Source organism: Lissotriton helveticus, chromosome 7 (genome assembly GCF_964261635.1).
Source record: "Lissotriton helveticus chromosome 7, aLisHel1.1, whole genome shotgun sequence".
In the NCBI taxonomy this organism is placed as follows: domain Eukaryota; kingdom Metazoa; phylum Chordata; class Amphibia; order Caudata; family Salamandridae; genus Lissotriton; species Lissotriton helveticus.
The window spans coordinates 155,503,293-155,521,038 of NC_136068.1; the positions used below are offsets into that span (position 1 = coordinate 155,503,293).

Here is a 17,746-nt window from a genome sequence, read left to right on the forward strand (position 1 = left end):
CCGAACTGGCGGAAACACTCTAAAGAGTCCTTTCAGGAACTGCTTTATCACTCTTGCTGATAACAGAGAAGGACCAGATCTTGTTCTTCTATACCTGGAAATAGCCGCCAAGTGGACCTTGATGGAAGCATGAGCCAGACCTGCCTTTGCCAAAGAAAGAATGTATGGCAAGAGTTGATGCGGAGCTGATGAGAATGGATGCACTCCTCCTCTCTGGCACCATAAATAAAACCTTTTCCATTTCGCTCTATATGTTTTATTAGTGCTAGGAGCTCGTGCTTGTCCTAAGATGTTCCTGCATTCCTCCGGAATGTCTAGATCCTTAAACTCTCTGTGTTCAGGAGCCATGCTGTCAATTGAAGCGAGCTCGGGTTCGGGTGGAGAACCTGGCCGCTGGACATTGATAGAAGAGTCTGGTTGGAGTGAAGATGAATGGGCTGTTCCTCTGACAGAAGAAGCAACTCCGTGAACCAGAACTGGCGAGCCCAGGCGGGCGCTATCAGTATCATCCTGCACTTGTCCATCTTGAGCTTCTTGAGGACTCGAGGAATCAGGGGAAATGGCGGAAAGGCGTAAACAAATGCGCCGGACCACGACATCAAAAGGGCATTCCCCAGCGATCCTCGATGGTGTTCCCTGCTTGCGTAACACCGGCATTTCTTGTTCATCGGAGTGGCAAACAGGTCGATCGCTGGGGTCCCCCAGCGGGAGAAGATGTCCTTGACCACTGCGTTGTCCAATTCCCACTCGTGTGAGACTGCCCTCAGGCAGCTTAACGCATCCGCTTTCGTGTTGCATACTCCTGGAAGGTGTTCCGCCACAAGCATGATGTTCTGTGAGATTGCCCATTCCCATAACAGCTGGGCTTCCTGAGAAAGCAGTGGCGATCTTGTGCCTCCCTGCTTGTTGACGTAATGCATTGCGGTGGTGTTGTCCGTACGCACTAGGATGGCAGAATTTGAAATCTTTGGAAGGAAAGCCAACATTGCCAATCGAATAGCTCGTAGCTCCAGAACATTGATATGCAAGCGACGTTCTTTTGGCGTCCAGTGTCCACTGACTTGGAGATCTTGCATGACCGCTCCCCAACCCTGAAGGGAGGCGTCTGTTGTAATGACGCGAGGAGCCGGCGCCGCTCTGACACTGAGACCCACCGAGAGGTGAGATTTTTTTCATCCACCATGAAACCGTCTGTTTCATCTGCTGGGTGACAGTTACCCTGTCGTTGAAAGACCCTTCCACCTGCTTCCACTGAAGGTCTAGTTGCTCCTGCAAGGGGCGCATTCGCAGCCTGCAGTGTGGAATCAATTGAATACAGGATGAAATCGACCCTAGAAGAGATTTGTACATCCTGACTGTCATCCAACTTCTCCTTTGCAATCGAGCGGCTGAAGACATGAGTTTCATTTGTCTCTCTTCCGAAGGGAAGGCCTTGCACACCTGAGTATCTAGTATTGCTCCCAGGAACTTCACCGTACCCGCCGGTCGAAGAACCGATTTTTCTCTGTTGAGTTGTAAACCCAGCCGAATGAAGAGACTTAAACATGTTTCCACCGCCTCTGTTGCCGCTTGGAAACTTGGTGCCTTCAGCAGCCAGTCGTCTAAGTACGGGAATACTTCCAGCGACTGTTTTCTCAGAAACGCTGCTACCGGGGCCAGCACCTTTGTGAATATCCGGGGTGCGGACTTTAATCCAAATGGGAGCACCATAAACTGGAAGTGACTCTTGCCTACTGTGAAGCGAAGGAAACGTCTGTGAGCTGGGTGGATTGGGATATGAAAATAGGCATCTTCCAGGTCTAACGTAGCCATGAAGTCGCCTGGATTTAAGAGGCGCAATATGTCCTGGAGCGAAATCATCCGAAACGACAGTTTTAGGAGATAGGTGTTGAGCTCCCTTAAATCCAGGATCGGACGCCACTTTTCCTTTGTTTTGCGGATCAGAAAAAATCTTGAATAGAAACCTTCTCCTCTTTGCGATAGGGGAACACGTTGGATCGCCCCTTTCCGAAGCATTTGTTGAACTTCCAATTGCAGAAGGTTTAGATGTTTTGAAGTAGTGGCGTGGGGAGCTCTTGTAGGTGGAAATTCCTGGAATTCTAACGTATGCCCATGTCGGATGATGTTCAATACCCACTGATTCGATGTTATTTCTTCCCAGCTGTTCAGATGTTGAGTTATCCTGCCGCCCACTGGAGACCCATGGAGCGGAGGAACAGTTGGCAGAGTCAGGAGGCCGCTATTGACGCTTGCCAGCGTCCTTGCTTTGACGCCCTTGATGTCCACGAGAGTTCTGACGAGAGAACGACTGAGATTGTGACTGCCGCTGATAATACTGATTGCCGTACTGAGGTCTGTACGACTGCGACTGCTGCGAGTACCGTTGCTGTTGATAACCACCTCTTGTCGAAGAGAAGCCTCTTCCTCTTGCCCCACGGAACGGTGTTTTCCTATATTGTAAGGTACCAAGAGCCCTAGCCGTCTGTGTCCTTTTTTTATTCCTTGCAGCGTGTCATCAATATGTTTTCCAAATAACATGTCCCCATCAATGGGTAAGTCCAGAATCTTATTTTGAACTTCTGGTCGGAAGCAAGTAGCTCGTAGCTAACCCTGCCGTCTAAGAACAGCCGCGCTACCCAGAGCACGGAAAGAAGTGGTTGCGATGTCCATCGCACAGTCAATCATTTCTGAAGAAGAACGTTGCCCCTCTTCCAGAAGTTTTTGTGCTTCGGCCTTAGGGTCATCCGCCAGTAGGTTTACATAGGCTGCAATATCACCCCACATCTGACGGTCGTACCTTGCTAGAATCGCCAGGGCATTGGCCACCCGGACCAGCAAGCTAGCCATTGAAGAAAAACGCTTCCCAGCGTTGTCTAACCTTCTACCCTCCTTGTCTGGTGGAGTTGTGAGGGTGGCCGAAGGATTTCGCGATTTTTTCTGTGCTGCCTGTGATATGACTGAGTCTGGTCGAGGTTGTCCAATCAAGCAGGCGGGACTGTCATCAGGAGCTTTATACTTCTTCTCTAGGCGTGGTAAGGTTGGAATGACCGTCGCCGGGGCCTGCATCACCTTCTTTCCCTCTTCCCATATATGTTCTACAATGGGAATCGAACGCACTGCCTTACGGTAAGCCTCTTTAAAATCATATAAAAAACAATCCGTAGATGTTGAAGGCATGGCTAGTTTAAAGCGTGCCGTGGCTCTCTCCATTAAGCTGAAGAAACCTCCCACCTCCGCCGGAGGTGAATCTATCGGGTCAGGCACCGGAGAAGCCGGATCCGGAATAATATACTGGTTCCATTCACTATCCGGGTTCTGATCCTGATAGTCACCTGCTCCATCCTCATCCGAGGTGTCATCCCGGTGTGGTGTATGCCTAGGATATTCCCTCTCTTCATCCACATGTGACGGAGGCACAGACTGAGTCGCCACCACCTGTGGCTGAACTTGCACTTGACTTTCCACTGGCCGCGACCCTTGTCTGCTTCTATATTCTTCCAGCATAGCTCTTAAGTCTGTCAACAGACTCATAGGCATAGTAACCGTGCCCTGCTGTCCCTGGGCTTCCTGGTATGCGACTTGATCTTGCTGTCGCTGTTCTTGCTGATAATAATACTCATCTTCTTGGTCAGAATCATGGTATTTAAGATTCAACTGTGATGGACTATATGCATCCCCATACATCTCATTCTCCTCTTTGTCCAATAATAGGGCTGGGGGTAATGGATCCACCTTTCTAGGTGAAGTCATATCCGGAGTTATCCTCCTTTTCCTGGTGCTTTCCCTTGCACCTGCTGTAGACGGCGTCATAAATGAGTCCACCATATCCCTAGGCTGTACTGCCATCGTCGACGGGGCTGTCGACGAGATTGTCACCGTCGACGGGCCCGTCACCGTCGACAGGCTCGTCATCGTCGACGGGACTGTCGTCGTCGACGAGATTGCCATCGTCGACGGGATTGTCATCGTCGACGGAATTGTCTTCGTCGACGAGGTGGTAACCGTCGACGTAGTTATCGTCGTCGACGCTGTCGTCGCCCCAGTCTTCGTCGACGGCATCGTCGTTGAAGTCCTCGTCTACGCCTTCGTCGTCGACGTCTTCGTAGTCGCTGGATGGCTCGTCGACGGATGAGGAGACAAAGTCACTGAAGAGGCCTTAGAGCCTTCTTTAACCACTGTTGAGACTTCTACAGTTGGCTTCTTGAAGGACTTAGAAACTTTATCCGGATGTGTAGGCCCGGCCGAGCCCTCATCAAGTTTTGCCTTCTGCACCTGAGGTTCTTGCCTTTCCCTCTCCTTTACACTTCCGTGAGGAGATTCGCCAGGCTCGGGCTTACCAGACCTATCAGAGGTCCCACGCACAGCCTTTGAGGGGGGTTCAGATGATGCACAAGGCTTGAATAGGCTCTTCTTTTCCTTATTAGCCATTGTTAAATTTTGAACAAATCCTGTCAGAAAACAGTTTAAATAATACCTCAAAGTAGAAGTTGGAGCAGAGCTCTAAGGAGACTCCCTGTCACCAACGATGCGGTAGAAAATCTGAGGTTCTGAGCTTTCTCAGGAAGGTTCCACATTGGTTGCTAAGGTGAGTTTGGGTCTTTTTACATAAGGACACCTATAGGCTACAAAATATGAGGCCTAGGCCTATTTTTTACTTTTTTGTACCTACTAGGGTGTATTTACCTAGGTATATATATATATATATATATATATATATATATATATATATATATGATTACCGAGGCTCCCATTCCGATGACGGGGAATGATACAAGCAATGGGAATCTATGAAAGTTCCAATACTGGAGTAAACACTGGCATTAAACCACATGAACACAAAACCAATCCCAAATCTCACTCTGCACACCATCCCTCCTCCCTGAAATGCAATGATGCTCAAAATAATTATATTACATTGATGGATTGAACTGACTAACAGCAGTGAATGGTTCTGGGATGAATTCATAAATGGTGATATCTAGCATGAAATCAATGTTGCCATCTCGCTCAGCAGTCAGTATGAACAGATATGATGTTGTATATGCCTCTCATAAAACCATCCCATTCAAATAAAGTAAAGGTGGAAACACACAACAAGAAAGTTATAAGGAATATGGGTTAAATACTTACAAGAAACTCATCTCTAATAAAATACTTGGCCCTTGTGACTCTGGGGTCCTCATTAGGTTCCGGTAATGCTATACAAATGAAAAAATTTAAGAAACGAGGGAAAATAAAGTCAATAATCCACGAGAATCAAGTGATAAAACACAATGTAGTTTTACCTTATTTAATCTGTCTGATACAAAAAAACGATGTTTGACCAACTGAGATGGCCTGCACTGCAATTTATCACAAAAACCTTATTTGTAATCTCATTTCTCCACCATGGGAAACTTCACTTAACTGAGAGAACCTGCCAAGTGGATGATTACAACGAACCTGCCTAGTGCATGATTCCATGGCATTTTTATAAAACGTATCTCTTGAAAAAGATTTTTCTTGCCCTCAATCACATGCAGGCTACATTGACAGAATTACAATCGTTTTCATATTTTAAAAGCTAATCCAAAATAAAAAAATGTCTAGTGTAAAACAAGGGGATTGAGATTAGTTTTCATCAACTCTTACAGGAATAAAGGAAAGAAAACTAGAGAGTGGAGTGAGAAAGACAACAGCTTACACAAACAGAAATATGACACTGCTTCTTTAAGGAGGTGAGCATGTTGAGTATTCCATCATGCCTTGTATGGCAATTGCTTCATACAGTCAAACATCGGTAGGACCCAACATCACATGAATTGCCATCCTTATGCCACAGCCAGAGAGGAGATGGTGTTTATTACTTCCGAAAAGATTCACATGAAAAGAACCAGGAATACAAGCAACAGTTCCCTCCATCATTGGATCTTCAATGACATCGATAAATATATGGATCGTTTAGCAAGCCCGTCATCAACTATGGCGGAATAAATAAAAAGGGAATAGAAACCCTTCTAAAAATAGGATGAGTCAAACACAGAGTTTCAATAAGAAGACCTGACCCACTTGGGAAACTGTTATAGAGTCCAGGTTCAGGCAGACAGTTTTTTCTTGTAAATGTGTTAACTGATCTACTGGTTGCCACACCTTGCAAATGTTAGCAGGGACATTTATCAATGCTTCATCCTAATTGCCTTGAAGGGGGACTTTAGTCTTCTGATATCACAGAGCTCCGAAGAGAACTTTTCATCTGGATAAGTATTTGAAGTACCTCATCCAACTCAAATGTGAGCATTATTTCACAATTAATGTATGCATTTCTTTATTCTTGTACATGTAAAAATTCTTAGATCCGGCGCATGAAGAACAAGTTACTTAACTTTGGTAACAATGTATCTCTAAGAGACTTAGGTTAGTTATAGATTTCTTACCTTAGAATTAATTCCAGGCGTCAGAATGGATCCAGAGATTTTTTTCTTAGCAGTACCCCAGCGCTTTGGTGGGTGGCATTGGTCGACTCCACGTCCATAGTCAGCGTCAGTTCTGACACGACTTTCCACGCCAGAAGCACAGAGCCGTGAAAGCCACTGACCACTGGTGCACCACAACTAGGTCCCTGTAAGGGAGTCCATATCCATAGAAGTCAGTTTGCAGAGCTGGGAGGATGGGTGGGGCGGTAAGGAATCTATAACTAATCTATGTCTCTTACAGATACATCGTTACCGAAGGTAACATGTTCATCAGAAAGAGACAGTTAGTTATAGATTCCTTACCGTAGAATAGATACCCCAGCAATACCCTTCCCGGAGTAGGGACTGCAAACTAAGTTCACACCAGAAAGCCCTGGAGGACTGAACGTGCAAAATAGCTGTCCCTCCAGACTTGGCTGTCCAGGCAGTAATGTCTGGTGATCGTGTGCAAGGATGCCCACGTTGTCGCTTGGCAGATGTCAAGAAGTGGGACTCCACATGCCACTGCAGCAGTAGTAACTACAGTGGCTCTAATGGAATGAGCAGGCAACCCCATAGGAGGTTCCTTTTTCGCTAAAGTGTAACAGACTGTAATACAAAGGACGCCCCATTGAGCGATGGTACGCTATAGGACAGCCCATCATTTCTTAGCACCCACATAGCCAACCAAGAGTTGATCATCCACTCTTTCGTGCGATCAAGGTAGAAGGACAGCGCACGTTTTGGGTCAAGACAATGGAGTCTCTCCTCCTCCTTGGAAGGGTGTGGAGGTGGGAAAAAGGTAGGTAAAGTGATCGTTTGTCCTATGTGTAACCACTTTAGGAAGGAACAAGGGTCTAGTCCTCAGCACCACTTTGTCCGGATGCACAGAAAAGAAAGGAGGCTTAGAGTAGAGTATAGAGCCTGGAGCTCACTCACCATGCAAGCAGAGTTGATGGCAACAAGGGAGGCACTTTTGAATGTAAGAAGCCTGAGAGGACAGTTGTGAAGCGACTCTAAGGAAGCCCACATAACTTAAGACAAGATTCAAGTCCCACTATGGCATTATGAAAGGAGATGGAGCAAAGAGATAAATAACACCCTTAAAGAATAGGTTTACAATAGGGGACTTGAACAAGGAGGGCTTATCTGGCAGCCGAAGGAAAGTAGAAATAGCTACAAGATAGCCTTTTAGAGTGCTCAGAGCAGAGCCCTGCTGGGCCAAAGAAAGAATGAACAAGAGATTCTCAGAAAGAGGGGCAGAGAGGGGATCCACTATTATCATAAGACAGGGGTCCAGAGCAAATTGACAAATGGAAATAAATATAGTATAGAACACAGTGGTAACCATACAAAAATCCTGTCCAGCCGGACCAGGGATTTATTTTAATAAAGTAATGAAATTAAATACAAGTAGGTAGTTGAAAGTGAGGCACACTCCTGTGCCGTACTTGTGAGAGGGTGAGTAATAGAAGAATTGAGAGGGGGTGGGTTAAAAGTATACAGGCAAAAGGAAAGAGCAACCTGGACACTTATTATATCAATGAGATAGTGTTCTCCAGCATAGACTATACATAATGGTACATATTAGTTACATGTATGTCTATTTATACAAGTCGACGGCGTTTCGATCCATTGCTCAATTTACAGGATCATCATCAGGACTAAAACAGTTTAAATTTTGCCTGGTTAAATTCAATACGCCTCAGTCCCGAGGGTACTAATTACGTAGTTTACATGCGGTGCTTGGAAGCTCGTTAGAGCAGGATGATGCAGCCGATAACGCAAGGTAGACGCTCGATACCGAGCCAAGTAGTTAGGATTGCAGATACGGTTTCCTCTGTTCAGGCGGTCTTACGATAAGAGATCCGCGCTTAGCTGCAGGGACCGCGAGGTGGCTGGAGACAGTCCGGATACTCGCGCTGTTCTGTAAAAGGGGATCCACAGCCTTTGCTGTGCACCAAGCTACAAACTTATTCCATCTACAGGTGTATACTGTTTTTGTGGAGGGACGCCTGACCGCCAAGGTGACATTACAGACTTCAGGCGAAGGTAAAAAGCTGTCAACTGTCGCTGCACAATCTCCAGGTGGAGGCTGGACAGATTTGGGTGGAGGACCGTCCCCTGTTGCTGCGACAGAAGATCCTCCCGAAGTGGGAGTTTCATCGGAGGATTGATGGACATGCTCAGGAGCTCCGGGGTACCAGACTCTTCATGCCCAGTCCCGAGCCACAAGAATGACGGGCTTGGTTGCGTTTGATCTTCAGCACTCGGGGTAAGGGTGAAAAAACGTTCAGGAGGCCGCAGTTCCACTCACAACAAAAAACTTTGCAGAGCAAGTGCCACCTTGGAAACTCCAACATGCAAAACTGCTGACATTGCGCGTTTTCTTTGGTAGCGAACAGATCTAACTAAGTCTCTCCCCACCGCTGTAAGAGACCTTGCACTACTTCGGAGTGAAGACGCCATTTGTGATCCACCAGGCACCGACGGCTGAGTTCATCAGCCCTGGCGTTCAGAGAACCTGCCAGGTGTTGAACCACCAGTGTCGTACCCTGATGTTCCAGCCATGTCCAAAGGTGAAGAGTCTTTTGACATAGTGTCCACGACCCCACCCTGCCATATTAATTGCAGTACCACATGGCGGTGGTGTTGTCTGAACTCCTGCACTACTTTCCCCTTGAAGGAGGGAAGGAATGCCTCAGTGCCAGGCGGATCGCCCGGAGCTCCAACCGATTGATATGGAGCCCGGACTCTGCTGGAGACCAGACTCCTCTGATCTCTGCCTCTCCCAGATGGCTCCCCATCCCAAGAGCGATGCATCGGTCACCACTGTTAGTTCTGGTTGGGAAAGGGAAAATCGGCCTCTGAGCCAATCCTGGTTCATTAACCACCACTGCAGTTGTTGTGCGGTTCCTTCTGAGACCTGGACGTATTCAGAAAGATTCCCCTGATGCTACGTCCATTGGAACTTCAGGTCCCACTGCAGAGCCCTCATATGCCACCTTGCATAATCCACCAGCAGGAGGCAGGAGGCCACGAGACCCAGCAGCCTCAGGGTGATTCTCACCGAAATCCGGGATAGAGGCTGAAACATGGTATCATAGCCCGAAAACCCAGACTCACTGCTCAGGAGGACAGGCCAGAAACTGCACTGTTCCAGTACAGCTCTGATGAAAGGGAGCGTCTAAGAGGGACTTCGACAGCGCTGCCACGGCCTCAGCCGGCTTCCCGACCGACGCCCTCTCCGGCTTCCACCCCGACGTGGGATGGGAACGAAACGCTGTCGTTGCAATGTCCATGGCACAGTCAATGATCTCCATTGACGTCGCCTCTCCCTCCTGCAAGATCTTTTTTGCCTCTGATGTTGATTCTGGAGGTAGCTGGTCCAGGAACTGAGCAACATCACACCAAAGTTGGCGGTCGTATCTGCCCAATATTGCCAGGGCATTGGCAGCTCGCACCAGAAGACTCTCCATCAACGAGAATCGTTTCCCAGCATTATCCAATCTCCGCCCTTCCTTGTCCGGAGGAGTTAAGGGAGCAGAGGGGTTGCGGGATTTCCTCTGCGCTGCTTGTGAAATAACCGAGTCTGGTTTGGGATGGCCCGTTAATGCCGCTGGCCCATCATCAAGTGCTCTATATTTCTTATCCAGACGCTGTAGCACAGGGACCACCGTCACTGGGTTCTTCATAGCCTTAAGGCCTTCTTTCCACAGATGATCTACTATAGGTATGGACCTTGTCGTCTTCCGATAGGGTTCCTTGAAGTCGTACAAGAAAAAATCCGTGGCCACCGCAGGCATAGCCAATTTGAACCTGCCAACTGCTCTCTCCATCAGCTGATGGAAACCTCCTACGTCCGCTGGCGGTGATTCTACTGGATCCGGAACTGGAGATGCAGGGTCCAGAATGATGTATTCATCCCATTCAGTCGTATGATCCGAATTCTGATCCTCATCCGAGGAATCATCAGGGGCGTCTGCCGGCCTGGAAGGTTCTTGCGGAAAGGATGCTTGAGGCTGAGGGGACGCCTGAGCAGGTAATCCAGGAGTAGCCATTAAGGCAGAAGCCAAGACAGGCGTTGCAGGCGCTGTAGGAACCAGAACTGGCCTAGTAGCCTTAGATTTGTAGTCCTGCAGCATCTTATGCAGGTCCTGTAGGAATTAGTATGGTACTGTAACCATATCCTGCTCAGAATAATGTTGTGACTGGGCTTCCTGATGATGTTCACCATCCTCCTGGTCATATGCCCCTTTCAGAGTCCGTCTCCTGACATTTGACCAGAAGTTGAGAGGGACTGTAGGCATAGCCATATGAGTCCTGGTCATCCTCATCTGACTCCCCTTCCTCAAAGGGCAAAGCTGGTGGCAAGGGGGTCACTCTCCTATGAGATGTCATCTCCGGCGTTATTCTTGTGACTGAAATTGTAATCCTTTTTTCAAATGACAGTATCGTCGACGGTTCCGTCAACGATGGTTGCACACTCGTCGACGAGATTGGTGTCGTCGATGATGAAATTGTAGACGCTCCAGCTGTCGTCGTCGTCTATGCGCTCGTTGTCGTCGACGTGATCACCCTAGTCGTCGATGCTGTGGTTCTCGTCGACGACGTCATCGGCAAACCTCCCGTCGACGCTGACGAACCTGCCGTCGACGCTTCCTTTTTCGACGACGATCCCTTCGTCGATGAATCCCCCATCGACGAGCTCGTCGACAACCAATTTCAATTTCGTTTTCAATTTATTCGTCGACGGAAACTCCGCCTTCGTCGTTGAGGACTTGGAACTCCTCTCAGATGATTGGGAAGAGGGTTTCTTGAAGGCTGGGTCAGTCTTCGCACCCTTGGAAAGCGTAGATGGTCCTACCCTCTCCTTTTCACCGTGGTGAGGAGAATCGCTTGGACCCAGGCTCTCAGACTCTCTGGGGGTCTTTTTTGAGGCCTTAGAGGTATGTTCCACAGAAGGAGAAGGGGAACCCCTACCCCTTTTGACTGACCTTCTAGATGACACAGCTGATGATGACTCCTCACTGTCACTGGAAACTCCATGTTTCCTCTCCTTCTGTTTCTGAAGCCAGGTCAAAAGTCTACCAGCACGATCCCGGAGGGTCTTGGTAGAGAAAGTGCGGCAGATTTTACAGTCCTCCGCTTTATGATCCGGATAAAGGCAATAGATACAATCCTTATGCCCATCTTCCACAAACAACCTTTTCTTGCCACAGGTGGAGCAGGGCTTGAAAAAGGCCTTCTTCTTTTCCTTGTCAACCATCCTTAAACAATTCTGAAGAGAAATTCTGAAGAAAATTTGAAGAAAATCCTTTGAATAGAGAAGAAATGAGCAGAGCTCAAAGGAGACTCCCTAAGCACAACGTGCGGTAGAAAATCCGAGGCTCTGAGGTTCCTTCAGGAGGGTTCTATGGGGTGAGGCACTTCCGATTGGCTGATGCCTAAGTTTGGTCTCTTATACAAAAAGAGGGTGATATGCTACAAAATGGAATGAGGCTTAGGCTTTTTTACTTTCTCTTTTGTACCTACTGCTATGGTATTTTTGTTACTGAGGCTCCCATTCAAACGACGGCGAATGATACAAAAGCATGGGAATCTATGAAAGTTCCAATACTGGGGCAATTTTAATAATTGGCTGGAGTCTTCTTTTGGTGTAGTTCTCCCAAAGGAAGAAGTATGCCATCAAGTAAGACCGAATAAGAAACCATAGTACTCTCATACTCTGAGAGCTTAAACAATCATGTAAACAATTTAAAAGGAAATGGAGGAAGGATTTCACAGAAATAAGTAAGAGCAAATATAGAGAAGAAACCAAGCATTACAAAAATGAAATAAAAGCCGCCCAAGTTAGCTATTATCATGGAAAAATCACTTCAGTATCCAATTCCCCTTGGGAAATTTTTAAAATCGTGAAATCCTTCTTACCCCCCCCCCCATGTCCTCCTATTGATTGGGATAATGCTCAAAAGCGCTGTGAGGAGATAGCAAATTTTTTTTCACTAAAGTTCATAACATCTACTCTAGTTTCCAGCAAAATATTTTAGATATAAATATTTCATTGCCCCCACAACAAGCCATGCTGGAAGAATTTCCTACTTTTACCCTATCCTCACTGCCATAACCTTTGAAGCAACTGAAATCAGGATCCCTGGCAGATCCCGCCCCCCCCCCCCCCCCCCAGCTATTCTTAATTTGGTCTCAGAGATAATTTGTCCAGTTATGCAGGACGTGATAAATGCTTCTTTTCTAACGGGGCAGGTTCCTCGTCTTTGGAAACAAGCAAGAGTTAAAGCTCTTCTAAAAAAACGAACTTAGACCCTGAGGTTTGGACCAATTATCGCCCCATCTCTTTGCTGCCAGGAATTAGTAAATTAGCAGAAAAATATGTTAATTCCTTATTGGCAGCTCATCTTGGGGAATATAACTGCCTCCATTCCACTCAGACCGGCTTCAGGCGTCATCAGGGTATGGAGACCGCCCTTCTCTCCGTGGTCAAAGAGTCAAGAAAAATCTTGGATAACAGAGGTTGCGCTGCTATTATTTTACTAGATGTCAGCGCAGCATTTGATACCGTGAACCATCATATTATGATCCAAAGACTCAGGAAGGTGGGAGTTGCAGGTAATGCCCTAAAATGGCTACAGTCCTTTCTTGTAGACAGATTTTTTGCTGTCTTCGAAGAAGAAGCACTCTCGAAGCAGAGACCTTAGCAGTATGGAGTTCCCCGCTGATCCTCCTGGAGTCCCACTATGTTTAACATTTATATGAGGCCTTTGGCAGATGTGGTACTTCCCTGGGTGATCCATACTGTTACTTATGCTGATGACACCCAATTAGTGGTGTCTTTTAGTCCGCAAGATAAATCTGAGCCGGGTGTAGCTGCCTACCTTGTAACGGTATCTGAATGGATGGACCTGTCCTTTCTTAAATTAAACGGTGCCAAGACAGAAATTATGATCTTGGGCCATGCGGCCCCCAATAATTTAGATCTTATGTGGCCTAGCTGTCTTGGTCCTCCTCCTGTGCCAAAGAAACAAATCAAGAGTCTGGGAGTCTGGTTTGTTTGCAACTTGAACTTTTCTGTTCTAGCATGCAAAGTCGCTGCTAACTGCTATGGTCTTCATAGGCTGATACAAAAGATTCTTCTTCTTCTCCCATTTGACGCCAGGCGCATGTTGGTTCAAGCCCTCATTTTGTCCCGGCTTGACTACGCAAATGCAGTCTACTTGGGTGTGCCACAAGGAACTATCAAGAGATTACAGATTGCCCAGAATTGCGTGGCCCGTCTTTTGATGAATTTCCCTAAACGTAATTCTGCTAAGTTGGCGCTTAGTCAGTTGCATTGGCTTCCTGTTCCAGGAAAGAATCAGGTTTAAGGCAATGTGTATTGTCCACAAATCCATCTCTGGTAATGGTCCCTCCTTGATCCAGTCCATGGTGCAATTATATTGCACCAAGAGGACTTTAAGATCTAATAATAAACGACTGCTTGCAGTTCCCAGGATTAAATGTTCACGGACTGGAGGCCGGCGGTTTTCTTATAACGCGGCCAAATCCTGGAACCTGCTTCCAGATTTCATGCGCCTTGAATCTGACCATCTTAGATTCAGGAAGCAACTGAAGACTTTTCTCTTTCCATGATCAGTGGTGAATGATTGGTGTCACAGAAAGCGCTAGGATGATCTTGGGTAGCCATGCGCTATACAAGTGCGTATTCATTCCTTCATTCACTCTGTATTCAGTAGATCTAGTCTAGGCCACCAAATGTCGCTGAGACTGGAAGTCCTCAAAAGGAACTTTTCATATTGCTTTAATTGCTTGTTACAATAAATTAGTTATTTTAGTCACCCCTGATGTGATGAAGAGTGTCCTCTACCCCACACAAGGTCTCTCTTTTCGCTATCAACAGAGCTAGTACTGTGAATTTTCTGACATTTGGGGGAATCTTTTTAACTAGACCCAGTAAGGCAATCCTTTGGGCCTTTGGAATGGGCAGCCCGTCATACCAGACAACGCAGCCAATATAGCACACCAATAGCTATTAATCTGTAGGCATAGCCGTGACAGATGGAAAAAAATATATATCAGGAGTCCTGTGTGTCAACAATCAATCCACAACGCTTAGGATGGTAGTCTGTGGAGGTACTTGAAGTGAGTCATTCTACAGTGACTATTCATGGACAGGGTGCCGCTTTGTATACAGCAATTCTCCCAGTCTGTGTCAGTTATATCTGATCATCCAAATCCGTGCTCCATTTATCTGTTTAAGCAGAGATAATCGCTGGCGCCTCCCTCTGAACCACTGATTACAGCTTAGATACCCTGCAACAACTAGTTGTTGATGAAAGCACCATAGTGAGTGAAGACAAGAGGCTGCACCAGGAATCCTGGTAATTCACTCCTTCATGCCGCTCCGAGCCTGTAATATAGAAACATGTCAAACATTGTGTACGTGGGTCTAGATGTAATGATTGTAGATCAATGAATTGCCCCTCTAAAGAGATATTACCCAGTGTAGTCAGCTGCATGAATCTTATTTGCTGGACTGCCGTTGCCCCTCTCACCAGCTCAATAAGAAGATGGTTTAATAGCATAAGTAGCAGAGAGAATATACATTCTAGGCCGTCACATTGCCACAATTAATGCCAGGCTGCTATGGTGTTTTCTACTTTGTCAATCACCCACCTATTATCAGGGGGTTAACGCTACCTTTAGAGGTTCAGGGTGTATACTGCCTTTTCTATTGCTGTGTGTGGCATATAGAGCGGGGTAGTACTAGTAATAGAGAAATGGTCCTTGAGAACATAGATAATAAAGTTCTATAAGGGGGGCTAGGAATCTGTCCTGATCATACGGAAGCGTCAGTACCTCCCATTTAATACAAGATTCTTTTATTAGCCCACAGGAAGCTTAACAATAAAGAACAGATCCTGCTGAAAAATTGCAGTCAGTCGCACTGAGATGTTGGTAAACACGTATAGCAATTTCGGTATGATGATCATTTTCATGAGTGCTATAGAGCCTTCCATAGACAGGGGAGTTTTCACCCAGCGCCCAATCTTTTCATCTGTGTTTCAGAGGAACCCTGTAGGTATCCCTGATAATTGTGGTAATGTCAGGAATAAGCCACGCGCCCAGATATTTCAGCGCCGAAGAGCACCATTAGGGAAGGTGGTCCCGCCGACACTCCATGTATCTGCTGTCAGTGGGAGGATTAAGGAATTCTCTTAATTGATAGTAAACCAAGATAGCTTGCCAAATTGAATAATCTTGTTGAATCAGAGGTGATAAATTATGCCCTGGCTCACTGATAAAGATAACCTTATTATCCGCATATAATTATATGAACAATCCTCTGTCTCTAAAATACCGCCTTCTATGGAAGTCCTGCTGCCTCAGCTTACATTTACATGCCACTGGCTCTGTTGCTAGTGCGAATAATATCGTAGACAAGAGACATCCCTGCCGAGTGCCCCTGGAAATCAGAATGGAGTCTGAAACCGGAACATTTAGGCAGATTATAGCTGTAGAGGTTGTGTGCAGTAATTCAGTCAAGCCCTATAAGGAATGTGCAATTACATTTCATGCTAAATGGAAAACATATATTCCCATTCAACTTTGTTGAATTCTTTGACTGCGTTGAGAGAGACTGTGGCTGCTTTAACATCTGGATTTAAGTGCTGTAGCAATTCAAAAACGGTGCATAAGTAGTGGGACATACACCGTTCTGGAATAAATCCAGACTGGTCTGGCAACTACTTTTGCTAATATTTTTGAGTCAATATTTATTAAGGAAAGAAGATGATAGGATCCACATCTGTAAGGTTTGGGTAGTGTGTGAACACATAAGTTACTTTTGGTAACACTCTGTCTAATGGAGAGTATCTAGCAGCAGATTCCTCCCTTTTTGACTATTCCCCAGGCATCAGACTGTATCCGGAAACATATTAGCAATACTTCTGCATGCTAGAAGGTGGCGCCTGGCGGATCCGTGCTGATGAACTTTCGCCCCGGAAATGACATGTGGGACCTATATAGGCACCCCTCCTGTGCGCTCAGTTGCTTTTGAGACTTTGCACCCCCACACGCAAAGCCCCAAAAGCGAATTGGTAGACAGTGTGCAGATTCCTAGACTTGTGATCGTATAAATGGGTAGATTCCAAACAGAACAGGGAGGATGAGAGGGTCTGGAGGAATCTGCAGCTAGAGTCTCTACCAGAAAGAGCGCTAATGAAGGTAAGTCATTTATTCTTCTGAAAGAGACTTCGAGCTGCAGATTCTTCACCTTTTGAAAAGATACCAAAGCAGTACCCAAGGGAGGCGGGCTGTGAAAGGACTCAAACCAGAAAAGTACTGCAGGACCTAGCAGGATGAGTGGCCTTCTCAGCAGATCTGACTGTCCAAACAATAGTGCTTCATGTAAGTATGGATAGACATCTAGGTAGCTGTCTGGCAGAAGTCTAGGACAGAGACTTTGCATGCTAACTCAGTGGTAGCAGCTTTGGTCATGGTAGAATGGCTTGCAGGCCTTCTGGAATTTGCTTATATGCCAGTGCATAGAAGATCTTAATGCAAAGCAGAGAATTTCCCTTTTTCTTTGCAAGTGCATAGCAGATCTTCATGCAGAGCCTTTCCCATTTTCCCTCCGGCAAACCCTAAAAAGAGCTGATCATCCACCCAGTGGTCTTTGGTATGATCTATGTAGAAGCTCAGCTCTATCCCCTCCTTATAGGAGGTAAGAGGAGAATAGAATGCCAGCAGAGTGATGTTTTGGCTGACATGGTAAGGCATCACAAATTTAGGAAGAAAGGATGCGTTAGTGCGCAGAACCAGCTTATATGTAGTTTGGATGAACACACAGAGCCTGACGCTTACGCCCTGCGGAGGTGATGGCAACCAGGAACACAGTTTTGATAGTAAGAAGATGTAAGGAACTAAGATGGCAGCAGAGTTGGAGCCCCAGGATTTGGGATCACATATCCCTGATGAATCCTGCTACAATCCCCGCCATCCACCCTCCAAAAGATAAGGATCACCAACCACTTCGCTTGAGTAGAGGGTTTTGGCTGCTCTCATCTGGAATTTATGTACCCGCTGCCGGCTGGCCACTTTCCTGCGTCTGCCTTGGGAAGTCCGCAGCAGAGGTCCTGGTCCTTGTTCCATTTCCCTGGGCCTGTGGAGGTTCACCCTGCCCCTGTGATCTCGGCTAGCACCTTGGGCACAGAGGCTGCTGCCCTCGTCGAAGCACTGCAGTGGAGCCCGGGTGGTTCTGGGCTCACACCTTGGAAGCGGAGGCTGCTGTCCCAGTT

General features: G+C 46.7%; 1 protein-coding gene across 6 annotated transcripts in view; it reads right to left on the bottom strand.

The window, feature by feature from the left end:
- Positions 1–17,746, bottom strand: part of GNAS (GNAS complex locus) — a 949,043-nt gene that overhangs the window by 51,522 nt on the left and 879,775 nt on the right. For all 6 annotated transcript variants that reach the window (XM_078651839.1, XM_078651837.1, XM_078651836.1 and 3 more), the window contains one exon: positions 5,131–5,198. In XM_078651839.1, the coding sequence (XP_078507965.1) occupies positions 5,131–5,198 (68 nt within the window). The remainder of the gene's footprint in view (positions 1–5,130; positions 5,199–17,746) is intronic.